The sequence below is a fragment of the Corvus moneduloides genome, chromosome Z, assembly GCF_009650955.1.
Source record: "Corvus moneduloides isolate bCorMon1 chromosome Z, bCorMon1.pri, whole genome shotgun sequence".
Lineage (NCBI taxonomy): Eukaryota > Metazoa > Chordata > Aves > Passeriformes > Corvidae > Corvus > Corvus moneduloides.
Window position 1 is genome coordinate 16,775,581 of NC_045511.1, and position 20,979 is coordinate 16,796,559.

At 44.5% G+C, this 20,979-nt stretch overlaps 2 protein-coding genes across 4 annotated transcripts in view; one reads left to right on the forward strand and one right to left on the reverse strand.

The window, feature by feature from the left end:
* The window catches only part of UBAP1 (ubiquitin associated protein 1), a 33,922-nt gene extending 25,077 nt beyond the window's left edge, over positions 1 to 8,845 (reverse strand). For all 3 annotated transcript variants that reach the window (XM_032095792.1, XM_032095791.1, XM_032095790.1), the window contains exon 1: positions 8,726 to 8,845. The gene's annotated coding sequence lies outside the window, so the exon portion shown is untranslated. The remainder of the gene's footprint in view (positions 1 to 8,725) is intronic.
* Positions 8,846 to 11,703: 2,858 nt separating this feature from the next.
* Positions 11,704 to 20,979, forward strand: part of DCAF12 (DDB1 and CUL4 associated factor 12) — a 33,406-nt gene continuing 24,130 nt past the window's right edge. The window contains exons 1-2 of the mRNA XM_032095422.1: positions 11,704 to 11,926; positions 12,759 to 13,013. Of these exons, the coding sequence (XP_031951313.1) occupies positions 11,846 to 11,926; positions 12,759 to 13,013 (336 nt within the window). The 5' untranslated portion in view covers positions 11,704 to 11,845. The remainder of the gene's footprint in view (positions 11,927 to 12,758; positions 13,014 to 20,979) is intronic.

The window sequence follows — 20,979 nt, forward strand, 5'->3', positions numbered from 1 at the left end:
AGAAACACTCAAATTCACCATAAATTAATCTTTCTCCAAATACACACTTTGAGATACATGGAAGGAAAAGCCCTAAACACTTCATACTCTCGAAGCAACTAGGACGTAACAGGATACCTGGAAAAGTGTGGTCTCCAAAACACTCTTCTGTGAAGTGACAACAAACCCACACTATCTTAAATCTCACTGATTCTCAAAACATACCTCATGGGGCTTGGTTTGCCTTGCTTTGACAGTGCTAATGTGAGAAACCTGAACTGCATCTTAGATGCCACAGGTGTGACATTCTTCACAACCTTATTTGACTTTTTCTGGGGTTCATGCATTTTCTTCAACACACCAACATGTCACTGGTACAGCCTCAGCTTCCAACACCAACTCATTCTGTCCTTAATTCATGTGTCACTCCTATTTAGTCACTCCTATTTAGGCATCTGTCTTCATCCAACCCATCTTATTAAGACTGAGACAAGAAAATAAGCATAGACAGAAGTAAACATCTGAAAAAATGCCAAGTTTTGCTGCACTGAAGGATGAAACTCAAAGACCAGAAAAAAACAAACCCTTATCACTCTTCAAGATGAACACTCACTTCAGCTACTGTGTTACATTCACTGAGCTGAGGCCGCCTCAGGGACATACTGCTTACCTGACCAACTCAACAGAACAAAGTCAAACTAACATTAAAAAATGTATCAAGCAAATGAAAAGACGGTCCCATTGCAGTAATGCCCAAGAACCTATCTTGTTTCATCTCTAGGCATAGTAACAGTCCATCCTGCTTTGAAGTTTTCTCACTCAGTCCAAACAGGACTGAACAACTGCATTAGAAAGATGACCTAGATGGGAAATACTATGGGTAGACAACACCAAATTAAATTCACTACTAGAAGTCATGTTTTAAGATGAAAAAATTTCACTTGTTTTAATTAACATGGAACTTGTGCATAACAGAGCATTAAGAGCAGGAAACTGATTTAAAGTGAATAGTAACTTCTTAATTATTTCTTGCACTGGCTTGTTAACTTTAAAAGAGGCTGGAACTGCTACAAAGATGATGTTCTGCCCTTTAAAAACACATAGTAATAGAAGCATCATTACCAGCTATCAAAAAAATAAATGCTCTGTATATGAAAACAGCAGCAGACACTTCAACAGCTCAGCAAACTGGTGGTACCCACACTGGGTATACTTCTGAAACTGAAGTAATTTGGAACACAGGAAGGTAAGTTGCCTTGAGCAAGCTTGTCTAGCATAGAAAAGTAAAAAATTATCTTTGAGCAGTGAAGTGAAACTGGAATTGCCCTCAGCTATAGTGGATCTATTACAAAACAAGACTATGATAAGTAAATTAGCTGCTTGCTGTGTTTTATATTAGAAAACTTCATCGGCCCACACTACCTGAAGGCAGCATACTCAGTCCTGAGCAGAAACATCTTCCTTGCAATCTCTTAATTTTGTAGTTCTCAAGTAGCAAATGCCCCGCTATTAGGGGCTGCTTAAATGGAAATATGGTTCAGCCTGTAATCCAATAACAGATTGAAAAGTTCAGGAAAGGAAGAGGGAACAGAGAGAAAGACTGTACACATGTTAAACAAGGTTAACTCTATGTGTGCAACTGCTGCAGCTGAGGTTAGTAGCAGTGAAGATACACAAACACGCAGACAATCCTCACCCTCTGAGAAGGCAAGCACAGCAACTACTCAATCCTTGAGATGTAACTTTCAAGGATGCTCCAGCTGCTACACTCACCTTCACATAATGCTTCAGAAAGTCTTTCTATACCGCAGGTGCCATTCCTCCCTTCCTGCCACATTCACACAAGATGATCAGTAGGTCCCTAAACATCATAAAATAATCTCCTCACCTACCTACCTTAATTCCTACTGTTTCCATTTAAAATTAGTTTTAAGATTTAAATTTCCTCACTTAAAACAAATTGAAAGGGTGTGCTTTCTCTGTATAAGACAACAAGTCTGCACTCCCAGCACTGCAATCCTACACTTGCACTTAATGTTTGGGCAGGTAAGTTTAAGGAGTAGTGTAAAAGTCTGCACTTAGAGAGTGAACTTTCTATCACAAATGCACAGAACAAAATCCACAGACTTGCAAGGTAGTAGGAGTGACACACACACACACACACAGTTACAAGCCTCCCAACAGTAAGGGCATAAGAATACTGAACTTTTGGTGCTCAAGTAGAATGGAAAATAGAAAAGAAACCAAAGACATGGAAAGACACTGCTTTCAGATGAAATCTAGAAACCTACAGGATATTTGTAATGCTGGGAATTACACACTTCTCATTCATTTCTTTCCCCTGAGGGGAAAGTAGTTTTGCTGAAATTCCCCTATACCCTCAGCACTGCCTAGATCTTATATGAAACTCCAGAATACTTGTCAAGGCACTTAACCAGCAGTGACACCGTCCCTCTTCTGCAGGTATGAGGAATAAGACACAAAGCTGAAGCAGTTTGCCCACAGTCATCCAGCTCAGCCAGCAGCAAAGTCAGAACAAAACCTGTGTTTTCCAAATCCCAAACCCACACCTACCTCAGGAATCTCACTGCCGTCTCTCAAGTTTGGAACAGTATCTATTCCCTACCAAGTTACTCCTATTCAGTCTTTTTCATCTTACTATAAAAGCCCTCTGGATTTGAGTATGAAATTTGGTGTAGTCCAAACTTTATTTCTAGGTTACTACTTCAAATTAATTTAAGTCTGTAATTTTGTTATATACTATATATCCTGTCTCACTTAGTGGTATATACTTTTTCCCTGCACATCAGGAAGTTCTTCAGCAGATACAGGAATGAATGTAAGCCCCAGAACACTTAAAGCAATGAATAACTAAACAGAAATGGCTCATTTTATGTGCAAAAAGAAACCTTCAGAGATGCATTAGCTTAATTTTCTCAGGACATTTTGACAGATCTGACTCAGCTTCAGCAATCTAGCCTTACTTTTTTTTATAACTAGACCAGAGTAGGTTGCTGGATGAAGTTGCCCCATGGCCACCCAAGGGTCATCCCACAGATTTTCCTCTCTAAACATTTAAGGTTGGCAAGAACACAGGACTGCTGACAGCACAGAGATCTCTCTCAGTGGACCATCATAATAATCATGACAAGGCAGCAAGATGATTTCTGTTTTTAAGAAGCAAAGTGGTAAGACTGTGGGCTGACCATTCCTTCTCTGAGCAATCAGATTTTCTCCTGTAACCTGAGAATCAGGCCCAGCCTGCCTCTCTCATAAACCCACATGTCTGATTCAATCCATCTTACTTTAGGAAATTAATCCAGTGCTACCTAACGACAGAATATGAGTATCACATTTAGATCAACATCAATTTACAGGAGAAATTTGCCTTGAATGAACATTGGCATAAATTGGATACACACCTTCTCTCCCAGCTTGAAGGGAAAGTGAGAAAACCTTTTACATTACTCGGTAGAACCAATTTATCCAGAGTACAGCCAGATCGCCTGCACTAAACATGGTTATATTTCAACTGTTCATCTCCAGTATCGTAACACATACAGAACACCCCATAGACAGGCAGACCTTCAGAACTGTACAATAACTGTGCATGCAATATGGGAGCTCAGTATGAACAGGGTGACATTACCACACCACAAAAACAGCCATCACAGTCATTTCGCCAACCAAATGTGTTTCCAGAGTCCACCGCCAGCTCCAAAAGCAGCTCAGACCTCCTCGCCATTCAAGCCAAAATCAACTTCTCCACCTTTGTCTTCCTTCATTTATCTTTCATCTTATAATATAATTGTGGATTCTGTAAACTGCATTTTTTTAAGGCTTTTTAAGTTAAGACCTTCATATAGATGAGATTACAGACCATAAGAGTATTACTTTTACATTTATACTTGAATTTGATAGCTCTCCCTTTGCATACAAACTCAGAAATATTCAACAGTGTTAGCTAAAAGCAACAAACTTTTTACTGTCTTTTCTCGCATTTTCTTTGCGAAAAAGACGTTAAATTACTAAGCACTGAAATTCAGTGATCTAAGACTGTGTAAGACTTCCAGGTAAGTAAACAGAAATATGTACTAGGCTCCCTCCCAAAAGCAAGAATGAAGTCTAAAACTACAGGTACTATTTTTTCCCCCTCCTCCTTAATAAAGAATATAAAGGTACTTTCTGGAAACACTTCTTTTGTATATTGTTACAAACACAGCAAGCAAAATGAAACTCAATAATCCTTCAGCTATTTTCTACCAAGAAGTCACATAGACTGGCAACAAACTGCTTGTGGTGATATAATACTTAATTAAAAAGATTAAGAACACATTCTTTCCTCAGAGGTTATGCAGCATAAAGCTTTTCTGCCCTTTTTCACCAAACATAGTTTTATTCCAAATGATTAATGGTGATTTTATTCAAGAGTCCCTTCCCTCCTACACATGCCTCCTATATTTCTACGTCAAATTATTACACACTACTATGCAAGGACACCACATGATGGTATGAGTCATTAGGGTGGAACCCAGTGTGGCTTTGCTGTATCACAAAAGGAAACATTTAAAGTTTTAAAAAGTACTTCTGAGAGTGTTAATAAACTAGGAATCTAGTTTTATTTTAATGCTCAGAATTGATGAGGTGTATCAAACACATAAGCACTTCCCTGTGTCTAAATTAGGCACGGAGCTAAAACATGACACAGCACAACTGGTAACAGGCACCCTTTGAAACATATCCTCCCAAAACCAGGGAATAAATCTCACCAGTTATTTCAGTCATGGCTTTCTCTGCTGCTAGCATAGAGATGTCAGATGGTGCAAGCACAAACATATACATAAGGAAGGGGCTTAAAAATAAAATCTTTCACATAATCTAGGAGATACTTACCAAAAATGCTGAGCTCCAGCAACACAGACCAGACAAGAGCTCACAACTCTTTACTACTACTTTCCACTATACCAACAACCAACAGCTAAGTACATAAAGTATACTGACATGCTGCAGATTGTCCTCCAGATGAAGAACTTACTACATCTTGAATAGCACTCACTTTCTTCTGATTTAAAATGTTACTCTCACGTAAGACTTTGACACAAAATGCAGCTGAGAAAATACAAGCCCAGTCAGTTACAAACTGTAATGCTGCTAAATGCAACATGGCATTTTGAACCAATCTGCTTTCCTTCCAGAAGGGACGATTTAAGCCTAAATCAGAGCAATGATATTATGTTCCCCTTCTGATATAATTCTGTGTTTCAAGTACATTGCAAGCTTAAGGGATTCTGGAAAGACCTTGGAGCTTTCAAAAATTAAAAAAACACAAACCAAACCGAGTCTGGGCATACAATCTGTCCTTTAAAAGTTTCCCATCCACAGGAAAGACAGCATTTCTTAACATTTAAGAAAAAAGCCTTTGCACACAAGGACGTGGAATAAACCTCATGACTTGAGAGAGGGAAAGCCTCCAGTGCTTAGGTTCTGATGGTGACCTCAGCACAAGACTACACCGACTGCAAAAGGTCATTAGGGACACAGTACACGAGCTTATTCAAACCAAGTCAGAGGGTCAAAGCATTAAGCAATGCACTTGCATACCAGAGAGGATTACCTACCTAAGCAGCTAACACACAACAACTGTGAGCTCAGGCTTGTATCGATCAACTGCACTAATCCCAAGGGTCGATTGCAGAGTGGTACATGCTGCAAGATCAATAGCCTTGCTTTCCCAGTTGACAGAGTAAGCATACACAATGCAGGAAAGAGAAACAAACCTTTGATGCATCCTAGAAGGCCTACTTTTTCAAATAAGAAAACTATTTATAAATTGTAAACAACCCTTCTTTGCCTTTCCCTCAAAGAACTGTTTTCATGAACAGCTTCAGAGCTTTCCAATTATGGCTCCACTAGACCTTCCTTATGCTGACATTGATCTGAATTGCACTGATCAATTTTAAATAGATAATTTAAAATTGATGGCTGAAACTCTGGAATTCATGATTGAAGAGACTGGGAGTGATTATGCTAGAAACAAAACACCAGAGAAGGTTGGACAAAGTTCCATGTAATAAAAAAAACTAAATTTCTCACAGATAAATTATCAAAATATTCAACCCAGCATCAACTGCAAAATACAGGAACAGACTGCTGTTAAAAACTCATTATAGAGAGACTGGACATGGACAACAATTATCAATTAAACAAATTATCAATCCCTAGAGTTTGTGAAAGCAACAGGAAACCATAAGCTTACACAAATTAAAAAGGAGGATGAGTAAGGTGATACCTTCAGTGTCATTACCACACTTCTGCCACCAGCACCAGCCAAAACGGCTCCGGCTGCCACAGTGTGACAGATGAGGCTGGATTAGTCCAGAAACCTGACTCCATTCTGTCAGTTACCGGTTTTTGTCTCGAGGATAACAAAACATCATGTGAATAATGGAGATGGAGGTTTTCCACGTGTTTTTGACGATTTTTCACCATGACGATTTTTCTATCCATCAGCATAAATTATACAATAAGTCTCCCAGCTGACCAGTACATTCTTTGAATATTCTGAAAATTTAAGTTCTCTTCATTAAAGAGAAACTAACACTTATTGATTCACATATCTTAGATCTGAGAGTTTCTCCCTTTAAAGTTTGATGTCCCTTTGTTTCAGCTCACACTTGAATGGCACAGTGTCTGACTTTAGTAGCAGCAACTTCTTCCCTGACTCCTTTGTTCCACAGGCCATGCACAGGAAAAAAAAAAACACACAAAAGGAGATATCAAACGTGCAGGCCAAGTAAGGTGGTGAGGCAAGGAAAGGACCATCACTTTCAGTTTTGTTTCTGAGACTAAACCGCAAACTTGCAAAAGCTGTTTAAAAATCACATACTTTCTTGTCTCCCTACCTTTAGAATTAAGGGTTTTGCCTAAAAGTTTTAAGCCACCCAGTGGCAACGGTGACCTTAAGAACCAGTGGCACTTCTGAACTGCAGCTCTGTGTGTACAGGAAACTGAAGTCATTAAGCAGCAGTTCTGCGTGGTGCTGTAACCCAACACCAACCTGCACACGCCTCAAAACACTCCGTGTGCTGCTGCCACAGGGAGCACGTCAGCCCACCCTACTTACTGCCCGTGAATCCTGCACAGCTACTCAGATTTTCCTGTGGAGAAAAGGGGAGGAGGCCAAAACAGTTTTTCCCCTCTCTTGCCTGAAAAATGCCAGGAAACCAGCAGCTGCAGGAGTGCCTGCACCGGGGCAGAAAGCCCCATGCTCCAAGGCTAATAAGGGAAGGTGAGGAAGAGGTCTGGCTAACTGCACCACTTCCTCTTTTTCTTTAACACCCTGGATCACAGCTGGAGTAGGAGTAAGATTCCCCTCACCAAGCTCCCACAAAAGCCTCTTAGTCCCATAACAGGCAGTGGAATGCAGCAAGCCTTCCATCAGCAGCACAGCCACTGAAGCTGCATCATCAAGCACAACCCAGTTGCCCCTTAGTTTGGCAACACTCACTTGCCAAAGAGAGCAGTTTAGGAATATCAACCTCAAAGTGTTTTAAATCCAACACAAATACATTTTACTAGGTCCAGGATGGCAGCTACATCAGTTCCACAGCCAAGTGCCAGAGTCCACCTGCATATCTCCACTCTAATGAGACAGCATCAGTGTCGTAACATTTCTGTATGACTGGGGGTTTTTTCACTTGTTTGGAATGTTTAATGACATGGGGAATAAAAACAGTGGATAAAGTGGCTACTTATTTCCATCTATTGTCATTTCTTCTACTAATTTGAAAAAAGAAAACAACAAAGCAACCTAACTTTCTCTTTAGTAGGATAAATTTTGAGCTATCAAAACACAGGAAGACAGCCCTTTAATCACACTAAATAAAAATAAATAAATAAATGCACGGAATGTCTTACTTCAAGCAAGCACTCAGCTAAAGGGAACACAAAGCATTATCAGGAAGTTAGAAACAACTAAACTGAAGTATTCTTACACCAATGTATATCTATGGGATGTCTGCATCTCAAACTCTGAGAAAGATGTAGTCAAAAAGCAGAATAGCTAACTGGAAAAGATCCAGAAATGGATGATAAGCATAAACAGAGAAGTTTAGGACTACAACCCATGAAATAAAGATGATCTTTAGCCTACAAGGAGATGCAGCCAAACAGAGACTACTCTGTGATTTGGCAGAACTCTAAAGTCACAAGTGGCATAGGGCAGATGAGCACCGTAATTTTCACAGCACAGGAAGCAAAAATTAACAAGCTACCTGAAAGCAGACTCGACACACACCACACCCCCAGAGAAAATCAGATGTTTTGGTTCTTCACCGATTTAGTTACTGCGGGCAGGCACTTCCGAACATCACGGACACCAACAGCTTACTCGGATTTCAACAACCACTGAGCAAACTCATCAAAGGCAAACTCATCAGGGGTTACTAGGCAGAAAGACATTCCCTTGGCTCCGGCAGTCCCGGAAACTGCTGGAAAGCAGGAGCGACAGGAGCGTCACCCCCCACCTTGCTCCGCCGGTCCAGCCCAGGGCCGAGTGCCGGCACCTCAGAGTGGCTGTACCGAGCGGGAGCGGAGGGTCCCTGTCTCCAGAAAAGAGGAAGGGGCGAGGTCCGTCCCCGTCTGCCCCCGCCCGCTACCTGCGGCCCCCGCGGTCCCGCCTGTACCTGCAGCGCCCCAGCCCCGTTGCCCCACTCAGCACCTGCGGCCCCCCAGTCCCGCCTGGTACCTGCGGCCCCCGGCCCCGCTGTTCCGCCGCCCGCGGTCACCGCCCGCCGTTCCTACGGGCCCCGCTCGGCGCCGCCGGCCCCGGGCGACGCCATCTTGTCTGGGCCCCGCCGGCGGGATGGCGTCACTCCGCGACGTCACCTGCGCCCGCCCGGCCAATCGGGAGCGGTGGGCGGTGATGTCATCGCAGCGGGAGGGGGCGGGGCGAAGGCGGAGCCACGCCTCTTCCTCGAGGGGCGGGGCGGGGCTGGGGCGTGTCCGTGTCGCGGCCGTGTCGCTGTTCCCGTCGCTGTCGCCTGCCTTTGCCAGCCGCTGGCCCTGTCACTGTCCCATCCCTGTCCCTATCTCATCCCTTCCCTGTTCCATCCCCTTACCAGCCGCTGTCCCTGTTGCATCCCTCATCCTGCCCCGATCCATCTCTTTCCCAGCCCCTGTCCCTGTTGCATCCCTCATCCTGCCCCGATCCATCTCTTTCCCAGTCCCTGTCCCTGCCCTTGTCCCTGCTCGTGCCTGTTCCATCCCCACCCCTGTCCTGTCCCTTCCCTGCCCCTGTCCCTTCCCTGCCCCTGTCCCTGCTCCTGCCCCTATCCCTTTACCTGCCCCTGCCCCTGTCCCATTCCCTGTGCCATCGCTGTCCCTCTCCCTGTCTCTGTCCCTGCCTTGCCCCTGCCCTGCCCCTGTCACCATCCCTGTGGTGCCCGGGGGTCTGTCTCCAACTCCTGCCCTGCCCAGGAGCTCCTCCAGCACCTCCTGTCCCTCTCCCGGCTGGGCAGCGTGCCAAGCTCCCCAAGGGGCTGGATGAGGGTGGTGAGTGGGACCCAGAGTGGCCGTTTCACCCCATAGCCTTCAGCCCCTTCCCTCAGCAGCCATGGCCTCCTCACCCTCCCGAGGGGCTCAGGGGACATTCTCGCTGGATGTGCGGCCTTTTGAGTGGTCCTTGTTCCAAAATGGAGGGGGTTTGTCCAAAATGGGGGTGGTAGTTGAGCATGTGAGAGAGGTTATGGAGAAGAGAATTAATCATGGTAAATCACAACTGAAAAAGGCCGAACTGGAATTACCCTTTTTATTCTCAGAGGAAACTGGAAAGCTTGAGAGGTTCTTTTATAGTTTCTTTTCCAGTTTGGCTTCTCACAGCACCTTTGTCTTTGGAGTTGGTTGGATTAAAACACAGAATCAAGGTCATGAAACCAATGTTGTATCAGGAGAATGTGTACTGATTCCATGTGTCTTGAGGCACCATCAGATATCAGGTGGTCAGAAGCTGGCTTTTTCTTAAAGCCTGTCTGCATATCACATGCTTTTCATTTCTTGTTTCTGCAATGCCACTGGCAAGTAGCAAATGCTGGGTTTGGATCGCATGCAACTTTGCCTCTGAAATCATAGAAAAAGTGTATGAGCCATGTGGACATCAGAAAAAGGACTCCTTCCACATGACGCTCAAAGAGGTGCAATGAAATGCAAATACACAGTATTTTTTTTAATTCCCCAGCAATAAGTGATTTCCCAGGTGGAATGTGTGGGAAAATGACTGGAGGTAAAATTAGAGAAAACCGGGGAGTTATATTTGCATTCCAACAGAAGGTAGTACAGAAATTACAGGGTGAAGTGCAGTTGTGATTCCCTGGATGGGATGTGGTCAGCATGCCCAACTTCCTACACACAATCCATGCTGAAGGGGACTAAAGGGAGGCTGGAGCAGAGTGGTGACACCAGGGCCAGGCTCCGTTGAAATCCTTACAAGAGGCAGAACTCAGTGGTACAGATAGCAGCTGAAAACCAAGGGAAAAAAACAGCAACTGAACCAGCAACTGGCAAGATCATAAATGCCTACCTCCATCCCAGAGGTTACCTCAGATGTGACAATGTGACATTGACATTACCCATCTCCAAGGTACAACCACCCCACACTGAACATGATGTATGACTAGAGTTACTCAAGCTTGTGCAAAAATAGTACAGAAGTAAGTTTAAAAAGGAGAGAAGTTAGGGAAGATTCCATTGTTACTTCAGGGATTGACTGACTGATCAGGCTGAACCCATAAGAACTGTGCTCTATGTGTGATGATTGTTTATCTCGATTGCTCTGAATATGTTTTTTCAGCCAGATACTATCACCAGCAATCTTTGAACCTTAACCTGTCATAGTTTTCTATTATATTAATAAAAGATTATTATTCTGTAGACTGTCCTTCAAGGTGTGAGTCCTTTAAGAGCATTAACAGTGGGTAGAATACTCGACTGTGGAGGCGTGGGAGAGGGTCTCATGCTTTTGATGTGCATTTCTGGATCTTTTCTGGGGTGCCAACAGGCCAGCTAAAGGTGTGGAAACCCTCGAAGGGGTTTTTGTATTTGCAACCCTGAATTTTGTATTTGTGACCCTGAACGAGTAAGTTGAACCACCTTCTGATCCAGTGGACTGTTCAGTGAAGAGTTGGACGTTAGGAAGAATTTCTTCACAGGAGGGGTGATTAGACATTGGGAATGAGCTACTCAGGGAGGTGGTGGAGTCACTGTCCTGGACATCTTTAGGGAAAGACTGGACGTGGCACTCAGTGCCATGGTCTGGTTGACAGGGTGGTGTTCAGTCGTAAGTTGGACTGGATGAGCTTAGAGGTCTTTTCCAACCTAATTGATTCTGTGATTCTGTCCCCATACTGAGATCCTGACAGACTAGTCGGGCACAAGTGTCTCGGCTTTCCTGGGGCGCTGAGAGGCTGATCAAACACGAAGGGTTTGGGAAAATCTCCCTTCCTGGGAGGGATTCCCGAACCTCCTCCTTGTACTGAGCCCGCCCCTCCGCTAGGCGGCGCCGGACCCGCTCCACGCTGGTTCCGCTGCCATGGCAACAGCAGAGGGGGCGCGGCCAGCTTGCTGTCCGGTTGCTAGGCAACAAAGCAGCAGGGCGTGGCGGGGTCGCCGCCGCAAAGCTGCGACGCAACTGTCGTAAAAACGAGAAAAAAACCCCCTAAACCCCGTGGTGTTGTAAAATGCCGTGAGGCGCGGCCGGCGGGGCCTGAGGGACAGAGCCCGGGCCCGGTCCCGCTCCATATGCCCCGAACCGTCCCGTCCCGCTCCATGTGGGGCCGCTCCTCGTCCGCATCCTCTTCCTCATCCTTCTACTATGGCCCGGAAAACAGTTAGCAGGAAGCGGAAAGCGGCGGCGGCTGCCGCCGCGGGGACCGGGGGACTCCAGGGGGAGCAGGTAAGGGGTGAGGGGGGGATAGGGAAGAAGCGCTTGTTCCCGGTGGTGGGAGGGGGGAGAAAACCTGGTTGCCGGGGCGGAGCGGACGTGCCGGTGCCTGGGAGGAAGGGGGGTGACCCTGTCCGTGGTTTGCGGAAGGAAGGTGTCCTGGGGGTCGGGGGTCCTGGGGAGGGGCAGCCACGGTCCCGGTGTCAGCCAGGGAGGAGGAGTCCCGGGTCTCGCTGTCACCCGAGGAGGGGCAGCCCCCAGTCCCAGGGTCACCCGGGGAGGAGGAGCCCTCAAGTTTCAGGGTCACGGGGGAGGAGGAGCCCCTGATCCCAGGGTCAGTACCCCCTTTTTCCCCGCGCCCCGGGGCTCGCGGTGCCCCGTTGAGTTCGGCCGTTCGCCCGTCGCTCCTCGTAGCGATGATGGCTGGGTGGCTCTGGCCCGGTCGGAGGAGGCCGAGTGCCGCGGTCGGTATCGGGGGGCCACCTGGGTGTCACCCCCACGCCTGCCAAGCTGAGGGCGAGGGCTATTGGAGCTGCTCCTCTACCGTTCCAAGCGCTCCGCTTCTTCCCGTGAGCATTTGGCGTGCCAACGGTGGCCAACCGCCGTGGACTGTCGTTATATCATCGCCGTGTTACTCCTTTAGCAGATATTTATGTTTAATTTCACGCTGCTAAAGGCTCTGTCAGCATTCCTGAGTTAATTTCCATGCACGGTGTTCCATGGGTGGTTTGGAAGGCTTCAGGGTTTTGCGGGGAATATGGATATTGAATATTGAATTTGGAAGGGTAGTGTCTTAAAGTTTGTTCTAGTTGTTTTATCCGGTTTCCAACTTTATTTTCCACAGTATGGATGGGATCACTCGGTTCACAAAAGGAAAAGGCTCCCGCCAGTGAAAAGGTCTCTGGTGTACTACGTGAAAGGGAGAGAGGTCCGGATGCAGAATGAGTCCGGCTACCACCGCTTGTTGCATGGATACGCAGCCCAGCAGCTCCCCAGCCTCCTGAAGGAGCAGGAATTTCAGCTCGGAACACTCAATAAAGTGTTTGCCTCCCAGTGGCTGAACCACCGACAAGTGGTGTGTGGGACAAAATGCAACACGGTAAGTGCCACCCCTCCCTCTCTCTGTTTGCCTTTCCTCTGTTAATTATTCCACCTCCACCCTCAAATGATGCTTATCATAATCAAAGTGTGTGGATGGCCAGGGAGAACATTAGGAATTAGGAGTGGAGTCAAAATTGCGCACAATTAACTTCGAATGAAAGTAATGCTTAAGGATGATTTGTTCTCATCTGGAAATGTGACACTACGAGCCCCAGCGAGGTACCTCATGAAGCATCTGGGTGATTTGTACTGAGCGATTTACACCTGTTTGTGTGATGAAGAGCAACGTTGTGGTTGGATCTTTCCTTTTGTCCTGCAGATGAGAACCTAATGGACTTTCCTTTTGTCCTGCAGATGAGAAGCTAATGGACAGGTATTAGCGCTTCTAGTGGTGGGTGTCAGTGTTTGGCAGAACTTGCTGCTAAGGTTCCTTTTTTCTGTTATGCTCAGTCTTACACAGTTTGGTTTTACATATGGTTCTGTGCTGATGGCTTTTAAAAGTTGTTATAAAACTGTGGTTAAACTCCAGATATTTGTCAGAGCAGCCAGAAATGTTCTAAGCTTAAAAAAAATGAGTTTCAGATCTTCAGTGTTATCCTTTGCTTGTTGACTTCATAAGTCTTCACTCTAAAACTGTGTCCACTGTTCAAATAGCTTCTCTTGTTTATATATCTTTACATGCTTCTACAAAAACTAAAAACTCCTCAGGTTCTTGAAGTGATGCTTTGAAACATTTCAGGGGAATGTTAAAATGGTATCCTGTGGGATTAGTAAGTGGAGGAGATCATATTTCATAGGTAATACTCTCTCCACCAGAGTTAGTATCCCAAACTAGTTGGCTGAGATGGCAATTTCATGCATGAAGTCGTGATTGAATTAGTGCAAAATCCCAAATTGGTCCTTTGGAGGTTAATTGGTGTCACAGAAGGGAATCCAGGGTTACAAGGAATGTTTGCATAAATTAAGCAGCTCTTAAATCTCAGAGTGTATCAGTTGCTGTGATTGCTTCTTTGCCTCAAGATCTTTCTGCGTCAAAGCCATACACTGGTCTGACCAGCAAGGGACAGTGGGCTGGTTTTTCTCCATTTCAGATGTTCTGTTATTACTCACAGTTGCACAGGGGGAGGCTTTCATGCAGTAGCTCTTAAGAAGCAGGGCCTAACTGTATAAACAAAGCAATGTTTTAACAGCAATAAGCCCAAAATAGAATCTGCCTACTTTCTCCACATATGTTCATCTCCTCAGCCAGTCAGCAGCCAGCACTGGTTGTGGAGCTGCTTACAGGAGACAGACTCCTGCTGAAACACAAGCTCCCAAAAATCTTGCTTACTCTAGCAAGATAACTGCGTGTTTTATAAAGCTGCAAATTTTGCTGTGTTCTGTAACTTTTGTAGCTCTGGCGCATCTGCAGCAAAGATAAATGGGCAAGTGGGTTGTTAACGCAACCTTGCAGAAAATTGTTTGGGTCCAAACAATCATGGAGCTGAAGAGGGATTCAGCAGTATTGTTGTTCCCTCTGCACATGCTGCAACCAAGTGTGTTCTTCCACAGCCAGACTTAGTGTTAGAGACGGACCTTGTCTGTCATTGAGCAAAATAGACTGATTGCAAAAGAAGTCCGTGCAGTCTTGTGGAAGATCATATATGAATTATGAATACTGTAATAGCTGTAGCTTGTTTGCTTTGTGTTCACATTTGAACAAGTAAAGCATTAAACTCTACACTCTAATTATGAGATTTTTGCCTCTAATTTCTTGAGTGAGTGACCTATTAAAGAAAATTCATTGGCTGATTCTCATATGCTGAAGTTGTGGCATTCAAGTTCGGAGTAAATCTAAAATACCTTGGTTCACTTCAGCAAGGTTTGCTGCATTCAAGTTGCACTTAATTAAAGTTAACACAAGAGAAAAATATAAACTATAGCAGTTATTTTAATCAGTGCCTGACTGTGGCACTGAGTGCTTTAAGCATTTAATTTATAAATTGCCCTTCACTGTGCAGTGCCAGGAGGATTCACTGTTCTTAATGACAAAACAAAAATACACTCTTGTCATAGAGGAGGAGGTTTGGGTTTAGTCACTTGGCAGTACTAGTTACTATAAAAACACTGAAGAGAATATGGAGCTCTCTGTCAATTACTCTTTTTTGATGAAGGTTATAATTAGTTTAATTATGTGGAGTAACTTTTCATCCTTAAAATTATGCCAGGGTGTGAAATAACTTTATTCTTCTCCAGTGGATCGTGATGCTCATAGTTGGGCAGCTGTAAATCAAGTATTTCAGACATTAGTGTTTTGTAAAGGTGCGTGCTTTTTCTGGTAGGTTTAGAATTATGGGAGCTATTACAAGCATTCAGGCACCTAAAATTTCAAATGAAATCACCCAGACTTTTCACGTGGGCTTTGCAGAGCCAGGATTCCTGTTTGCAAGAATCTCCTAGACCTTGCATGCAATGGGCTTCTTAATGTTTTTCCAATTCAAATGAATGAGCAGGGAACTTCTGATGTGTCTAGGGTGTGTTCTGACAGGTATCTAAATTACCAGAGACTGATACCATGGAGATATATAGAAGATACTGTCTGTCTCAGAAGAAGATATGTTCAGTAATCTGCAGTCTTCTGTTCAGGCTTCATAGGGAAACTCTTGAGACATAGGTAGGAGACAGGCTTATGGCAGACAAAAACACAGAACTCAAGGTTCCTTTGTTTTTTGGGTTTTTTTTTCTCTTTACTATTTCAGGAAATTAGGAAGAATAAAGTAGCGTATAAAAAGAAGTTTCAGTCATAATTTTTCAGCCTCTTCTGCTCTGTTAGTTACATGTACCTGTTCAGGATATAATCCTTTCGCTAATTTTGAAGTTAAGGATGAAAAAATATAAAAGCTGTAAATCATTCCCTAAATACAAGAAGCTAATTAGTTTCCAGTTGCTTGAGAATATAATTGCCTGGAATCTAGTTTGTTTTTTTTTTTCCTTTTCCAGGCAGGCCTAATAGATGTATTTGTGTTTAAAAACTTCCTTTCTGAATGCTCTCTCCTGATTTCTGAGGCAGGTTTTCCAAGGCATGCATGGGTTGGTTTCTGAATGCTGGCTGAAGCCGTTTTTCTCTTCAGCAGATTCCTTTGCTGCCTTGGCTGCCCTGCTGTAAATCACCACGTCTCATTTCCTGCTAGAGACTTTAAGCTTGTATAAGAGATCCCATATCTGTGCATCTTATACAATTACAGCCCAGTCTTGTAGTCCTGGGGTTGTGGTGAGAGTACAGTGGGCAGTTCCTCCTCCATCTGTGAATATGAACTGTCTATGGGGAAAATTATTTCTCCTTGCTTTGCAAGTTAATGTGTGTTCTGGCTTTTCACGTGTGAGAAAGCATCAAGATGACATTTCTGATGACAGGTAGGGAATGAGAAGTCATGCTCGTCCAGTTTGTAGCTGTACTCAAAGTCCAGTGAACAGTGACTAAAACTTGGTGTAAATAAACCTCTGATGCCTGTGGTTGATATCTCCATTCATGTTTCTTTCAATGGCTTGTGAGCAAATAGCCAGGTATTGTTTCTCGTCTCAAGAGTGTTTGCTTTTCTGTCAACTGCTTATGATACTCATGTCTGTCTGGTAGTTTCTGTGCCAGGTATGGTGTGAGTTGTAGGGATGCCCTTTAGCAGACAAAGTCTGTCACTTCTCCATCTGTTGCCATCTGTCAGTATGTGTTAACTGTCTTCCAGCCCCCTGAATTTAAATGTGGAGGGCAAAATGCAAATAAAAAATGTTAAATGTGATTTTGGCACTGCGCAAATTCAGTAACATCAAAGTCTGTATTAGCTGGTAGTGCTTCAGAGTTTCACAGAAAGGTGGAGTGCCTGATTGCATGGTCTTGTCTCTGGAAATGTGAATTCAAAGTCAACCAACTTGCTGGCTGCTTTTACCTCTCCTCACTTCTTAGGTGGTTTCTTTATATTGTGGATTGTTTCGCTTTGGACCCTTTCAAGAAGGATGTGTAAGGCCATTACGCACTTGAGTTGCCTCTACTGCATAACCTGTGAGTAAGTTTTGTGCTAAGATTAGTGCATGTTCGTGTGGCTGATGTAGTTGCCATTCCCCGTGATGCTTGAAAAGTCATGGCAGTCAGATGAAGTCCCAGGTGACTGGAAAAGGGAAGCCATTGTACTTATCTTGAGAAATGATAGAAAGGAGGACTCCAGGAACTACTGGTCTGTCAGCCTCCCCCTCTGTGCCTGGGAAGATCATGGAACAGATCCTCCTAGAAACTCTGGTAAGGCACATGGAGGACAGGGAGGTGAATGGAGGTAACCAGCACGGCTTCACAAGGGTAAGTCCTACCTGACAAACCAGAGGCCTTCTGTGATGCAGTGACCTCAGGAGTGGACAAGGAAGGAATTAGAGATGTCATTTATCTGGACTTCTGTGAAGCCTTTGTCACAGTCCCCCACAATATCCTTTTCTTAAATTGGAGGGAGATGGATTTGAGGGATGGACTGTTGGGTGGTGAGGCATTGGTTGGATAATTACATTGGGAGGGTAGCGGTCTGTATCTCAGAGTCCCAGTGGACATCAGTGACAAGAGGAGCCTTTCACAGATCCATTCGGGGACCAGTGTTCTTTAATATCTTCATAAATGGCATAGACAGAGGGATCAAGTGCACCCGCAGCAAGTTTGATGACAACACCTGAAGGAGGGGATGCCATCCAGAGGGACCTGGACAAGCTCGAGGAGTGGGTCCATGGGAACATCATAAAGTTCAAGGTCATGTGCAAGGTGCTGCACCTGGGTCAGGGCAACCCCCAGTATCAGCACAGGCTGGGCATGAACAGACCCAGAGCAGCCCTGCCCAGAAGGACTTGGGGGTGCTGTGGGTGAGAGGCTGGACATGCCCCGGCCATGGCACTCACAGCCCAGAGAGCCAAACGTGTCCTGGGCTGCACCCAGAGCCCCGTGGGCAGCAGGGGAGGGAGGGGATTCTGCCCCTCTGCTCCACTCTGCTGAGACCCACCTGGAGCACTGCATCGAGCTCTGGGGTCCCAGCACAGGAGGGACAGGGACCTGCTGGAGCCAGTCCAGAGGGGAGGCTACCAAGATGGTTGGGGGGCTGGAGGACCTCCTAAAGGAAAGGCTGAGAGAGTTTTGGTTGTTCAGCCTGGAGAAGAGAAGGCTCTGAGGAGTACCTAAAGGTACTTCCAGTACCTAAAGGGGACTTATAAAAAAGATGGGGACAGATGAATTGAACAGGGCTTGCAGTGACTGGAAAAGATGTAATAGTTTTCAACTAAAAAAGGGCAGAGTCACACTCGATACAAGGAAGACTATTATTCTTTACCATCTGGGTAGTGACACACTGTTATGGGTTGCCCACAGAGCTTCTGGGTGCTAAATCCATGGAAACATGCAACAACAGGTTTCTGAGCAACCTGGTCTAGCTGATGTTCCCGCTCACTGCTGGGCACTTGGACAAGACAACCTTTAAATGTCCCTCGCAACCCAAACCGTTCTATGCTTCTTTATTTTGACCTTCAGCAGAAAGCAGACATATGATGCCAGTTTGATAGTTTAAAGTGTCCATGTTTCTTTGGGGCTTGGCATATATTAGTAAGTCTGTATTGTTACAGAGCAAAGAACCTGATGCTAAGTGTTTTATGAACAGAAAGGAGAGATATTTACAATGTGAATAAAAGTCAAGGCTGAGAACTTGGAAAAATCAGTCAGTGCTACTCAGCTGTGACCAGCAATAGTAGTATGTAACAACACAATAATTGTCTTCTTGTGTTGTTTTGTTAGCAAGAAACATATTTGTAGTAGAACAAGTAATAATTTTCCAACTTGGCTGAGGGTGAGATCTTTTTGTGACCAGCCTCAGCTGGTCTGGAGTCGTGCTGTTGCAGAAGTGGATGTTGCCACCTGCTCGTTTTGGCTAGCACTGATGTGCGTGTTGCAAGGGAGTCAGCTGGATCAGCTTGCTGCTTTGTGTGCAGACAGGTTTTCTTGTAGGGTTAGTTTCACCAAGGTAGAGATACTATCCAGTTGACCCTGCAGCTACTTGAGCGCTAGTTGCTGTCACAAGGGTGATGAGACAGTTTGGGTAGATGGTGAGGAGGAGGCATGGGGATTCTCAAAGACAAGCTTAAGCCAGTTGTGAAACTTAAACGTGATTGATTCTCTTAGTGACTATTTTTAGCAGGGCAGTGTATTTGTGTTGGGTTTCTTTCAAAAGTTACTACGAATGACAAGAATGTGCCCGTGATTTCTGAGAGCACTGTGTGAAGAGCCGGTGCACAGAGCATGTTGTGAGCTCTTGCATAAAAATGAGCAGTCTCTTTTGTGCATGTTATTTGTGCTTTTAAATCTCCATCCATCCTGCTTATGTAATAAAAACAGGATGGCACCCTTTATTTTTGTTCTGATGGATTTATACAGTCAACTAAAAGATAGGGGAGGGCTGCCTGTTCATTTGCTGGTTTTTGTGCAGGGGTAGCAGCTGAAGGCACAAGAGTCTATGTGCCCTTGAAATGGCATTTCATATACCTCTTTTCTAATCTTGCTGCTTAAAGGGAATGTTTTCAGTTGAAGATGGGAAGGGAATTTATCTCTAATGGATTGTTAGCTTTCTAGGTGTTTCTTCCCCCTGAATTATTGTCCCCTGAAAGGCAGGTCAAAAAATGAAAAAACATGGCAAACCATTCTGCTCTCAGTCTGGCATATAAGAATATAGTGGGTTTTGCAGTTCATACTCTCATCCTTGGATACTCTGTTCCCTGTCACAGTCTTTACTTTCGGCAAGCTGATTAATGAACTTCCCTCATCAGTGAAGCGAGGTAGTTTCTTGGTTGACTTGATCATAAGCAGGTTGGGCAGGCAAGAGGACAGCCATATAGTAATTGCAGGGAAGCCATTTGCCAAAATGACTTCTCACCACTTCTGCAAGCCAAAAGAAAAATAAGCATACAGCTATCAATCTCTGTAAATATGCAAAGATCATGAAGTTTCATGGCTATGTCAACTGTAACCATGCTTGTCTGCCTTGATCCTTGAGTAATAGCACTGCTGCAAGCTGTACATCTAAACTGCTTTTAAAAAAGGGAAGATGGATTTCTCTCTTCTGTGTCATCCAGCCTGTTTCCTTGTTAGAGCAGTGTTGTCTGGCAGAGAACACGACAGCTGAGCCTGCTGTGATTCTCACAGATGAAGTGTGGTCCTTGCAGTTCTGTCAGATGGCCGAAGCAATCCAGATTTGGTAAATCCTGGATATTAAGTTATTTGGCATACCAAAGACATGTTTTACTAGAAGAACTGAATTTTGTGCAAAGCTTAAAATCAAGAGACAAATATGTGCAGATGAGTGTTTGGAGCCTGGTGGGGTTTTTTTATGTCCGGTAAAAACATTGTGGGCTGGTTTTTAGTTTCTATATAATGAGTAGCTTGGAAAAAAGTTCTTATTCCTGTTTCAGATAACAGAGAAGATTACTGTATGGTTCAGTTATCAGGACTTTGTTAGGACTCTTTAAGTCCACGCTGCTTTGAAGGTGTTGGCAGAAGTACTTAATTCAACAGTAGAAAATATTTAGTATTTTATTTTCTCTGGTGTCTTTAAAACTCTTGAAATGGTATTGAAGTTTTGTGTACTCTTAACTGGGTGTTTCTCTTGTTTCTTAACATTTCTCCCTTTCTGGCTTTAAAAGTATCTAGCAACTGTTTGGCTTATCTTGCTTTCTGTGTGCTGGATTTACAGGGATGATTTCTGGGCAGTTAGAGGTGCAGCTTTCAAGTGTGAGCTTTTGGCTTACTGTGATGCCTCAGGTGATGCAAGAGTCTCAGTGTATGCAAGCAGTGGTTGTTTATTTTACTCGAAGTAGGTTGTGGTTGTTTTTAAACTACTGGAGTTCCTCACCAAGCAAGTGGAGAACTTACTGCTCAGACCTTTACAGCCAGAACATAGCCAGTCCCTTATATGTGCAAA